Source organism: Neoarius graeffei, chromosome 15 (assembly GCF_027579695.1).
Source record: "Neoarius graeffei isolate fNeoGra1 chromosome 15, fNeoGra1.pri, whole genome shotgun sequence".
Classification (NCBI taxonomy): Eukaryota; Metazoa; Chordata; class Actinopteri; order Siluriformes; family Ariidae; genus Neoarius; species Neoarius graeffei.
This window is the reverse complement of record NC_083583.1, coordinates 30,666,815-30,679,499: the sequence shown is the minus strand read 5'-3', so window position 1 is coordinate 30,679,499 and position 12,685 is coordinate 30,666,815. Positions and strand designations below refer to the sequence as shown.

Genomic DNA, 12,685 nt, shown 5'->3' with positions numbered 1-12,685 from the left:
GCTCAGCTGGGTAACACTTGCCAGTCATAACCAGACGGTCATAAAGTCGATCGGTCGTAAGTCGCATAGGTCGCAAGTCGACGACTAGCTGTACATGCATGCATTTTCACTGATAAAACATAAAAGGCTAATTAAATAATCAGATGAACTGAGACAATCACATTCTGAAGCAAATTAAATAATCTCATACCGGTAACTTAAACACACAATACAAGTTACATGTATTAATCTGAATGCAGGTAAACAACATGGTTTTTTTTTGTTGTTTTGTATCCAAATGATGATCTTCGCATCTTACCCATCTGTGTTCTCGCTTCTTGAAGGCCGATCTTGTGGCCGATTGTTTTGAAATAATCTGAGTTTCAGTTGTTCATTCAGTTCTCCGTTCACTCGCTTCTTCCACATAAGGGTGAGATATTGCTGCTGAGGCAAGCATATCCAGCGGAGAAATCAGACGGCTGGTCCCACTCATTCTCCATTTTCTCCATACTGAGTACTCCACCATTACTGCTCAGCTCAGGCAATTACTAAAACTCGGGACGGGACATCACCAGTTTTAGCAACAACTGCGGGGAGGTCACTGCCCGAACGATAATATGCCACGTCCCGTTCCATCCCGGGTTTTAGCAACAACCCTCGGCTCACACTCCGGGAGAACTGGTGCAACTGAACTTACTTTCCTTTTCTTGTAGTTTTCTTTTCCTTTGATTGTTGGTACTGCACCCTCTTTCAGTACGAGCTTATAGCCAACGCTCCTCAACAGATCAGAGGTCTCGTACGAGTCTTCAGTAAAATGTGCAGAGCAGAGGAGAGACCACTTCATAGGTGCCCAATGTGCCCGTGAACTTAGGCACCGAGGCAAGCTTAGGTTGACGTGGGGCGGCCTTGGGCTGAGGTGCCCTTGAGCAAGGTACTGAACCCCTGACTGCTCCCCGGGCGCTCTGGGCTGCCCACTGCTCTGGTGTGTGTGCGCGCGTGTGTTCACTGCTTCAGATGGGTTAAATGCAGAGAATGAATTTCACTGTGCTTGAAGTGTGCATGTGACGAATAAAAGGTTTCTTCTTCTAACTTCTCGCAAAACGTGTCCAAATCTTTGCAATTTGAACATTCTTGGACCATGAATGAAACGTAAATTCACCTTCTGTCAAGTTGCTGCAGCCGCCAGCAACACATCTACATGGCATGGCGATAAATTAGCTCAAAATGGAGGCTCGGAGTTGCAGTCAGCTCTGTGTTTAGTATAGCGCAAATGGCGATGAGACCGATAGACTTCCTGCTGTGACGTCACAGATGTCACGGTCATTCACTCAGACCGCTACCTATATGAATCACTTTAATCGTAAAAATTACTATATTAGATTTATTGTTAATGCTTAAAATTATTCCTGTGCCATTCTTGAAGTCTCACGGCATTTATAAACAAAAACTGAGGCCATGGTTCTGCATATCTCCTTTAAGTTTTGCAACGCAGAAAACTAGAGTGCTCCCCTTTACTATTTCCACTAATACTGGAGGGATTTTTTTTATTGTAATGGTGAAAAATAAACATATTGGACTTACCAAAACCTTAAGTGTTCCCAGAATAGGTGAAGGAAATCAGGAATAATTGGTTATTGAAGATAAATGAATGACTGACATACAAAAACAGCGTAAAAGCAGTGTCGGGGGGAATGTGAGGTTTGATTTTGTATTAAACTGAACACAAATCTAAAACTACTTAATGTGCGTGTGTATATGTAGGTATGTCCAATATCTTGTGCTGTGTTAACATGTTTTTAAGTTAGCATTTGATGAATTTACCACTGATAGCATTATGCAAGTGTTCTGTACTCAATACAGTTTAATGCCTTTCTGGAGAAAGGTTGAGATACAAATCTCATCCATCTGAGGTGTCAAAGAGAAGGTGGGGTTGTTATCATGGCCCCTGTTCACTGTGCTGGGGTGGATGTTCTACAACCCCCATTCCAAAAAAGTTGGGACAAAGTACAAATTGTAAATAAAAACAGAATGCAATAATTTACAAATCTCAAAAACTGATATTGTATTCACAATAGAACATAGACAACATATCAAATGTCGAAAGTGAGACATTTTGAAATTTCATGCCAAATATTGGATCATTTGAAATTTCATGACAGCAACACATCTCAAAGTTGGGACAGGGGCAATAAGAGGCTGGAAAAGTTAAAGGTACAAAAAAAGGAACAGCTGGAGGACCAAATTGCAACTCATTAGGTCAATTGGCAATAGGTCATTAACATAACTGGGTATAAAAAGAGCATCTTGGAATGGCAGCGGCTCTCAGAAGTAAAGATGGGAAGAGGATCACCAATCCCCCTAATTCTGCGCCGACAAATAGTGGAGCAATATCAGAAAGGAGTTCGACAGTGTAAAATTGCAAAGAGTTTGAACATATCATCATCTACAGTGCATAATATCATCAAAAGATTCAGAGAATCTGGAAGAATCTCTGTGCGTAAGGGTCAAGGCCGGAAAACCATACTGGGTGCCCGTGATCTTCGGGCCCTTAGACGGCACTGCATCACATACAGGCATGCTTCTGTATTGGAAATCACAAAATGGGCTCAGGAATATTTCCAGAGAACATTATCTGTGAACACAATTCACCGTGCCATCCGCCGTTGCCAGCTAAAACTCTATAGTTCAAAGAAGAAGCCGTATCTAAACATGATCCAGAAGCGCAGACGTCTTCTCTGTGCCAAGGCTCATTTAAAATGGACTGTGGCAAAGTGGAAAACTGTTCTGTGGTCAGACGAATCAAAATTTGAACTTCTTTATGGAAATCGGGGACGCCATGTCATTCGGACTAAAGAGGAGAAGGACGACCCAAGTTGTTATCAGCGCTCAGTTCAGAAGTCTGCATCTCTGATGGTGTGGGGTTGCATTAGTGCATGTGGCATGGGCAGCTTACACATCTGGAAAAACACCATCAATGCTGAAAGGTATATCCAGGTTCTAGAGCAACATCTGCTCCCATCCAGACGACGTCTCTTTCAGGGAAGACCTTGCATTTTCCAACATGACAATGCCAAACCACATACTGCATCAATTACAGCATCATGGCTGCGTAGAAGAAGGGTCCGGGTACTGAACTGGCCAGCCTGCAGTCCAGATCTTTCACCCATAGAAAACATTTGGCGCATCATAAAACGGAAGATACAACAAAAAAGACCTAAGACAGTTGAGCAACTAGAATCCTACATTAGACAAGAATGGGTGAACATTCCTATCCCTAAACTTGAGCAACTTGTCTCCTCAGTCCCCAGACGTTTACAGACTGTTGTAAAGAGAAAAGGGGATGTCTCACAGTGGTAAACGTGGCCTTGTCCCAACTTTTTTGAGATGTGTTGTTGTCATGAAATTTAAAATCACCTAATTTTTCTCTTTAAATGATACATTTTCTCAGTTTAAACATTTGATATGTCATCTATGTTCTATTCTGAATAAAATATGGAATTTTGAAACTTCCACATCATTGCATTCTGTTTTTATTTACGATTTGTACTTTGTCCCAACTTTTTTGGAATCGGGGTTGTACTAGTCAGAAGTGTTAATATAGTCAGATGTGGTAACATATCGAACAGTGGTAATGTGAACTGCTGTTATGAAACAAAACATAATTAAATACACATATTTACAGTCATAAGTTATTCATTAATGATTAAGCATTAGAAAGCATGTCAGTTGCTTGTCCGGATCTCCAGATCAAGGAAATTTATGTAACTGGACCTTTACAATTTTTTGTTGAGTACCCCTTTAGAACTCTGTGTTCTTGTATTCTTTTATCTAGGATTTAAAACACGTTTGTAAAACTTCATGCAGGCATTGTTTGAACCTTGATTCGGATTTGACCTCAAACCAAATCTTATAATAATAATGCATGTGATGTAAGCTGCTGCAGTGTGTTTCTTGTGTGTGTCTGCAGAATTTGAGTGGCATTTGGCTGAATGGAGTGTGTGCAGTGCGAGTTGTGGAAATAAAGGATTTCAGAGCAGGAAGGTTCACTGCGTAAGTGGCAGCGGGCAGGAGATGCCCCCCTCGTCCTGCCAACATCTTCCTAAACCTTTCTCCCTAACACGGCCGTGTAACCTCCACAACTGTCCTCCCAGGTACAGTACACACTCCACAGTGCTAAAACAGAGTATTTACACCACTCAGCCATAATATTATGCCCACTGATAGGTCAAGTGAAGAACACTGATGATCTCATTACAATGGCACCTGTAAATGGGTGGGATATATTAGGCAGCAAGAGAACAGTCAGTTCTTGAAGTTGATGTGTTGGAAGCAGGAAAAATGGGCAGTCATAAGGATCTGAGTGACTTTGACAAGGGCCAAACTGTGATGGCTAGATGACTGGCGCTGAGCATCTCCAAAATGGCACATCTTGTGGGGTGTTCCTGGTATGCAGTGGTTAGTACCTACCACAAGTGGTCCAAGGAAGGACAACTGATGAACCAGCGACAGGGTCCTGAGTGCTGAAGGCTCATTGGTTCATACGTGGCACGAAGGCTAGTACAAACTGCTGATAAAGTTAATGCTGACACCTTTCTGTTTTAGCCAGCATTAACTTTTTCAGCAGTTTGTGCTACAGTAGCTCTTCTTTGAGATTGGACCATATGGGCTAGCCTTCGTACTCCATGCGAATCAGTGAGCCTTCAACACCCATGACCCTGTCACTGGTTTACCGGTGGCCCTTCCTTGGACCACTTTTGGTAGGTACTAACCACTGCATACCAGGAACACCCCACAAGATGTGCCATTTTGAAGACGCTCAGACCCAGTCATCCAGCCATCACAATTTAGCCCTTGTCAAAGTCGCTCAGATCCTATTAAAATACTATTGACGAGGATTTTTGAAGAGTAGTGATGTATCAAATCAAACATTTAGCACATATTGTAAATAACAGATCCCTGTATAATAACCCACACAGAAAACCTCTGATTTAAATATCTGAAATGTCCACATTGAACATTTTATGTCCGAATTTGTGTCTCCAGTTCTGCTTGCATATTTTGGAAATTTTCAAACAACTACAGCCTCTGATGGTTTCACTCTATTCTGCTGTGCAGAGTCCAACATTCCATACTTTTTTTTTTTCCCATTTCAGCACATTGTCTGGATATTAATTGTACTTGAAAATAAAATATCAAAATACAAATGCTAAATATCAACTTAGTTAAATGAGTGACATGTGGGTAGCATGTAGGGTTCTTAGTTCAGTCCTGAGCTCGGGTTACTGTCTGTGCGTGTTCTCCCAATGTTGGCGTGGGTTTTCCTCCAGGAGCTCCAGTTTCCTCAGACCTCCAGAAAACATGCCGTTATTTGGATTGGATACTCTGAATTGCCCTTAGGTGTTAATTGTGATGCTCACCGTGACCCTGACCAGGATAAAGTTCTGGCCAAAGATAACTGAATGAATGAACTTGATGAACGAATGAATTATTATTTGAGAAACAAGCACTTCAGTAGTGGACACCATTTTTCAGACCCTGTTGTATTATATGGATTGATTGATTAAAAATGATCCTTACGCTAGCCTTGTGATGACCTGGCGACTTGTCCAGGGTGTACCCCGCCTTTTGCCCGTAGTCAGCTGGGATAGGCTCCAGCTTGCCTGCGACCCTGTAGAACAGGATAAAGCGGCTACAGATAATGAGATGAGATGAGATCCTTATGCTCTAATTTGGTTAATTTAAATTTTATGTTTGCTATCATTATATTTTGACTTGTACAGTACTATATACCGTACAGGCAGTGTGTTCAACAATATGTACAAGGTCGTGCATGTCGCTTGGATGGTATTGCTTGGTAAATGCCTTTATTTTAACACTATCCTATTAAGCAAAGAGTCAAATAACCAATTTCAAGACTGATGTATAGTCCCGGTCACAATAACCTCAGCCATATTCATGCTAAAATATAGTGGTATACTCTCTAATAAATTCTCAGCAGATGATGGATGACTTTATAGATCTCAGACAGTAGATTTAGAAACAGCTGGATCATGTGCAGACCGAACCTGAGAGCTGCAGCTCAGATATTTCTGACCAACCTGTTAAACAAACTCATCTGTCATCCATGTTTTAGCTTTAGCCTTTCCAGGGGGTTGGATAAACACTTCAGAGGTTCAATCAATCACATAAAATGAGTCCTTTGAGTTTGCTCACTTTCAAGAGACTGTGCTCCGAAGGAAGAGTTCATCCAAAAATAAAATGCACACAATTTTCCTCTTACTCCAAATGTAGTCGATCAATCATGAGGCTAATGTAGCTATCGAGTAAAGACATGTCTTTACTACTACTGATGTTTATGCAGAGTGACACTTCACTATGAGTGAAGAAGAAACTGATTCCAGCTTCAAAATGGCTGCTATTCAATGTCTGTGATGTTCCTTTTTTCCATATAACAGTGTCACATATTGCTAAATTTGTAGTTATATTACATCACGTTAATGGCATTTAGCAGATGCTCTTGTCCAGAACGACGTAGAACTGGGAACCAGTTGGGGGTTAGGTGCCTTGCTCAAGGGCATTTCACCCATTCCTGCTGGTCCAGGGAATCAAACCAGCAAAATTTTGGGCTCAAAGCTGCTTCTCTACCCATTAGGCCATGGCTTCCCCACAAGCATCTATTTCCTGCATTAGCCTCAAAACTTCATGGAATGCAAGAAGCAAACATTGAAATTGTGTAAATTTTGCTGTTGGTCAAACCATCATGTCATTTTCCTTTTTGGAAATTCTACCAATTCACCAATACTGAAGTTGTTGGATAATTAGAGTACTATAATGGTGACAAACCGTTAGCTGTCCTAGTGGTCAGCATGTCCGCCTCTCAACCGGGAGATCACGAGTTCTACTTGCGGTCGGGTCGTAACAAAGACTATCATAAAAATGGTACCTACTGCCATCTGGCAAGGCACACTGCAATACAGATGTAAGTGGGGAAGTCAAACTCTCGCGGTTACCAGAGGACTAGCCCCCCACTGTAACCCTAGCTATATAATAGGTGAGGCACCGAGGGCTGCCGAAATGGAGAGCGGTGCCCCACCCATGCACCTCAAGGAATTGGGTAGTACTGGGACAGGAGACTGCCTGAGAAGACCAGATCCTGGCGCGAGAGGGACTTTGATAATGGTGACAAGTGCTGACTCTGGAAACTTCTTCAACCAATATTAAATAAATATTTCCTTTCATAAAGTTTTACCAGAACAATCATACAATTTTAAGTTAAATAACACTTTTTAAAACATGTTTATCATTAAGCCATGGCCTAATGGTTAGATAAATATGCCTTACCAGATGGCAGTAGGTACCATTTTTATGATGGTCTTTGGTATGACCTAATGGTTAGAGAAACAACTTTGGGACCAAAAGGTCACCAGTTCGATTTCCTGGACCAGCAGGAATGGCTGAAGTGCCACTGGGCAAGGCACCTAACTCCCAACTGCTCCCCAGGCTGCTCTAGGTGTGTTGTATGATGTTCTGGATAAGAGTGTCTGCTAAATGCCATTAATGTAATGTAATTATCCTAAGATTATGTGGCACATCAGCGATCGGAGTCCCTGTCTATTAACCATTACCACAAAAACAATAACAATCAGTGCCAGAAAATGAGAGAATTCATCAACACATCCTAACCAATTAGATTCAAGAATTCAGCAGCACTGTGGTATAAACCATCTTCTCACTCACTCATTCACTTTCAGTAACCACTTTATCCTGGGCAGGGTCATGGTGGATCTGGAGCCTAACCTGGGAATACTGGACATGAAACGGGAATACACCCTAAATGGGATACCAGTTCATCACAGGGCACCATGCACACACATCCATACACTCATTCACACCTAAGGCTGTTTACCTTAGCCTGTCCACCTACTGGCATGTTTTTGGAAGACAGGAGGAAAACGGAGAACCCTGAGGAAAACCACACAGACAGTAACCCGAGCTGATCGGTCACATAATTTGTGAATTCCCTGCTCTACCACACCAAACTAAACTTATAAGATCATTAATAATAAACTAAATGTTTTTGTGTAGAAAGAATAAAAATGTGCTCTCCTGGGGAACTAATTGACCAGAACCATTAAAATCTCTAAATCTAAATGAAATCATCTCTAAATGGTCTGGAATAAACACATACCTCAACTGGATATGTACTAAGAGTGTGTATTATGGATTTCTTTCAGCTGGGGTTCCACCGTGTGGTCCAAATGCTCCACGTCATGTGGCCGTGGTTTCCGGCAGAGACGGGTGTCATGCCAGCATCTGGAGGCCAACGGGAACATTCAGGTTTTGCCTGATGCAGCATGTGAAGGAACATCACGTCCTGAAGACAGAGAGCCGTGTGTTTCAGGAGCTTGTGCTGAGTGGGTCAGTGGACCCTGGGAACAGGTACAGCTGATATTACTGGCCCACTTCAAAGTTCTACTACGGTATATGCTCATGGAGAAAATGGTTTCCTCAAGGGTTCCATGGTTTGAGCTAGATACATGGATTCTACTTGGAACATTTTGTGAACACGAACCAATCTGATTAAAAAAAAAAAATTCTTAATCAGAGAGGAACAAGCCAAAGAACCTTTTAAGGTCTATGTTTAATGAGTGTAGCGTAACCTACTGTTTAATATCCAGATGCTTCTGTTAGTTAATAAGAGACAGGAATACTTAACAGTGTGGAACATGAGATTGAGTGTCTGAGTCAGTGTATTTTAGCTTACTATTACCCTACCCTTCAATCCATTTTCCATTCCTTCCCTTCCCTTTCCCTGTCCCATTCTTCCATTATGTTCCTTCCCTTCCCTTCTGTTTCTTTCAATCCATTTCCCTGTCCCATTCTTCCATTCTATTATTCCTTCCCTTACCTTCTCTTCCTTTCCTTTCATTCCCTGTCCCATTCTTCCATTATGTTCTTTCCCTTCTCTTCCTTTCCTTTCAGTCCCTTTCCCTGTCCCATTCTATTATTTCTTCTCTTCTTTTCCTTTTTTCCCCGTCCCATTATTCCATTATGTTCCTTCCCTTCCCTTCTTTTCCTTCAATCCCTTTCCCTGTCCCATTCTATTATTCCTTCCCTTCCTTTAATTTCCTGTCCCATTCTTCCATTATATTCCTTCCCTTCAGTCCCTTTCCCTGTCCCATGATATTATTCTTTCCCTTCCCTTCTCTTCCTTTCCTTTCATTCCTTGTCCCATTCTTCCATTATGTTATTTTCCTTCCCTTCCTTTCAATCCCTTTCCCCGTTCCATTCTTGCATTATATTCCTTCCCTTCCTTTCTGTTCCCTTAAATTCCGTTCCTGTTCTTCCATCATTCCCTTTCCTTCCCTTGCCTTCCATTTTTGTGTGGTTACATGGTTTTGGCATGTATTATCAAGCATGTACATGTTTTTATACATGCAAAGCTTGGATTCTGGCCCTATGTATATATTCTGGCCTTGGAACCAGGCCCTATGTGTATAACATAATGCATAATCCACTACTGTGGGACGGTTCTGTATCCAGTGTTCTGGCCGCTGTCTCGGTCCGGCTGTTGCAACTCAGAGAAGAAGAGTGACGTGCAAGAAACTGAATGGCTCAGAATCCAACACGGCCTGTGACCCCAGAGAAAGGTGCGTATTAACTCTTTCTCTCATATTATCACACACACACACACTCTGGCTAGTACATGCCTCCTTTGCTCAGAATCACATACCGGTACTGACTCTCTGTCCTCAGACCAGCCTCGGTAAGGAACTGCGCATCAGAAAAGTGTGATGTTCACTGGAGGGTGTCGCCATGGAGAATGTGCACTGCAACCTGTGGAAGTGGCTTCCAGTCGCGCAGGGTCGAATGTGTACATCGTCAGAACAACAAGACCCTCCCTGACCTCCACTGCGCCTGGCAGCGTCGTCCTGTCACCTGGCAACACTGCAACATAACTTCCTGTGGCAGTATGTTTGTTTGTTTTACCCCTTTCCTCATCTCGATATAAGTAGTTCTTAAATGTTATGCTGTCCTGAACCCCCTCCTGCTGCGTAGCCACTCTCATGCTATATATACACCCACCGACTTTATTAGGAACGACTGTACACCTGCTCCTTCATGCAGTTTTCCAAAACCAGCCAGTTGGAATCTGAGGTTACAGTGGGAACAAACTCACCCAAACTGGGCAGCTGAAGATTGGAAAAAGACAAAGCAATGTGTTTTTCTTGTTCAGGTGTCCATTTTGGTGAGTCTGTGCCCATCTGTCTCAAAGTTCAACATGATGTATATTCCGAGATGTTTTTCTGCTCACCATGGATGTAAAGAGTTATTATTTGAGTTACATTAGCCTTTCTCTCACCATCAAACGTGCTATGGTCAAAGTCAGGAGGTCACATTCCATCAAACGTGCCATGGTCAAAGTCAGGAGGGCACATTCTCTGATGTGAACATTAACTGAAGCTCTTTACCTGGAGCTGTATGATTTTCTGTATTGAACTGCTGTCTCATGATTGGATGATTGAATCATTGCCCAAAGGAACAGGTGTACAGGCTTTAAGAATGACATGACCAGTAACATGCTTTTCCCCTTAATATTCCTTGTATGCAAAATTGTATATGCATACACCTATTGGGAATAACAAACAACTCTGGCTGCTTCATCTTCATTATTGTCAAGTCCAATTCTAGCTTTCTAGTAGCATCAGTACACGTGGTTCTGGGTGCTGCTATCAGGTAAACCTGCCATGATTGCTCTGCCAACTCCATCCATTTTGGCATATCGCTACAGTGACATGGCCACACCGACAGCTTCAGCCATCAAAGTGTCTAGGGAACATTACAGTAGTGGTTTCCCATTTCCTTCTACTGGATTATTAAAGAGGTTTCTCCTCTCAACCATTCACACGCACATTCACACCTATGGACAATTTAGAGTCACCAGTTAACCTAACCTGCATGTCTTCGGACTGTGGGAGAAACCGGAGCACCCAGAGGAAACCCACGCGGACACGGGGAGAACATGCAAACTCCGCACAGAAAGGCCCCCACTGGCCGCTGGGCTCGAACCCAGAACCTTCTTGCTGTGAGGCGACAGTGCTAACCACTACACCACCGTGCCGCCTTGCTGTGCCAACTAGATACACATTATAACCAGGTCTGCAGCTAACCTATGCAAATGAATTACATTTGAACTTCTACAATGGATTAACTTTTTTTCTACGGGTTGGGGATTTTGTAAATGTTTACATGTTGTGCTTCTATACCAAACCCACAAATATACACTGCATGGAAACATCTACTACATCCATAAACTCTCCTGGATTGTTTTCACAGAGAAAGTGGGATATTTTTGAAAAAATTTTTTTTAATGCCAGGAAATAACAATAATATAATAAGACCGTCAATGACAGCGTAGCTTACTTCAGCCCCATGAGAAATCAAATCTGGGTAGAAGTTACAGTATATGTACCCTAGGTAGCCCTACCTGCATGCCAGAATTAAAATCAGTGAAGAACTGAGGGAGAGGAAACAATTTGTGTGGAAACTGCTTGTTAGGGCTTAATTACGCCATATCTTCATTATTAATTGCAATTATGCAAATTTGGGTAGAAGCCATATGCACCCCAGGCAGACCCACTTTCCTACCAAAAAGAATAAAAATTGGTGAAGGATTGAGAGAGAGAAGAAGCGATTTTCGTGAGATGTGGACGACAACGGACGTACGACGGACAACACACAATGGCATAAGCCTGTCGGCCGGCTGAGATGATGATAATAATAAATATTTGTATGATCTCACACTTAAGTGTTACTTCAACCCTCTAGTAACATTTGAATGAAAAAACTCCACCCGTTTTACATTAAAAGGGGTGACGTCTGCTCAGCTACAGTTTAATGCTAGATCTCGGGTATTAATTCATGGCAGTAAAGATAATTTGAAGTGGTTATGTTTTGTCTCACACTGGTGCTTCACATTACCACTTTTGACCAGAGTCATGCACTCTGAACAGATGAGACACATCTGGTTTGTATTTGATGCAGGAAGAATAAACACGCACTTCTCTTTCTAGTCATCGTAAAACATTCTGTTTTCATTGTCGACTTTGATTTAAACAAGACGTGCTGTCAGTTCTCTAATCAGACGAGAGGGTAATTTATAAAATCTATATGAAAGTCTGTGAAAACTCCTCTTCTAAGTCTAATTTCTCTTTCCCTCTAGCTAGTCTTTAGCTAAACAAGTGATTGGTTGCAACAGAGGATCTGCGACAGAAGTCGAGTTGGATCATGTTTAGAGTCTCAGAATAGTGGACGGTTTTTTTTTCATATGTTTATCGGCTCTGCTACAGTAAGATATTATGGATCCGGATCCAGATTTGAACCTCTAGTTGAATATACAGGCACTTATTATTCTTGCATGTTATGCCCTCGACATAAACCAAGTTAAAAAACTGTTACACCTTCAACGTTTTTCTTTAAAGCAGTTTGATGTAAAGGGTGTTATATAAAAGTCTCCAGAGTCTAACTGCCTGAAACACAACCAACACTAACAGGCAGACTGGAGACTGTGAAGCCGATCAGTACCTCTTGGATGGAAATGGGGTACAATCATCATTCTCAGCTGGAGTTAATTCATCAACTTTCATGAAGGCCATTTTATAAAACAACTTCCAAGCCACAACATCTGCTCACTAATAACAGGCTC

General features: G+C 42.0%; 1 protein-coding gene across 1 annotated transcript in view; it reads left to right on the top strand.

Annotated features, from left to right (window-relative positions):
• The window catches only part of adamtsl3 (ADAMTS-like 3), a 464,545-nt gene that overhangs the window by 445,530 nt on the left and 6,330 nt on the right, over nucleotides 1-12,685 (top strand). Inside the window, exons 27-30 of the mRNA XM_060941127.1 lie at nucleotides 3,947-4,130; nucleotides 8,214-8,418; nucleotides 9,523-9,629; nucleotides 9,736-9,950. Of these exons, the coding sequence (XP_060797110.1) occupies nucleotides 3,947-4,130; nucleotides 8,214-8,418; nucleotides 9,523-9,629; nucleotides 9,736-9,950 (711 nt within the window). The remainder of the gene's footprint in view (nucleotides 1-3,946; nucleotides 4,131-8,213; nucleotides 8,419-9,522; nucleotides 9,630-9,735; nucleotides 9,951-12,685) is intronic.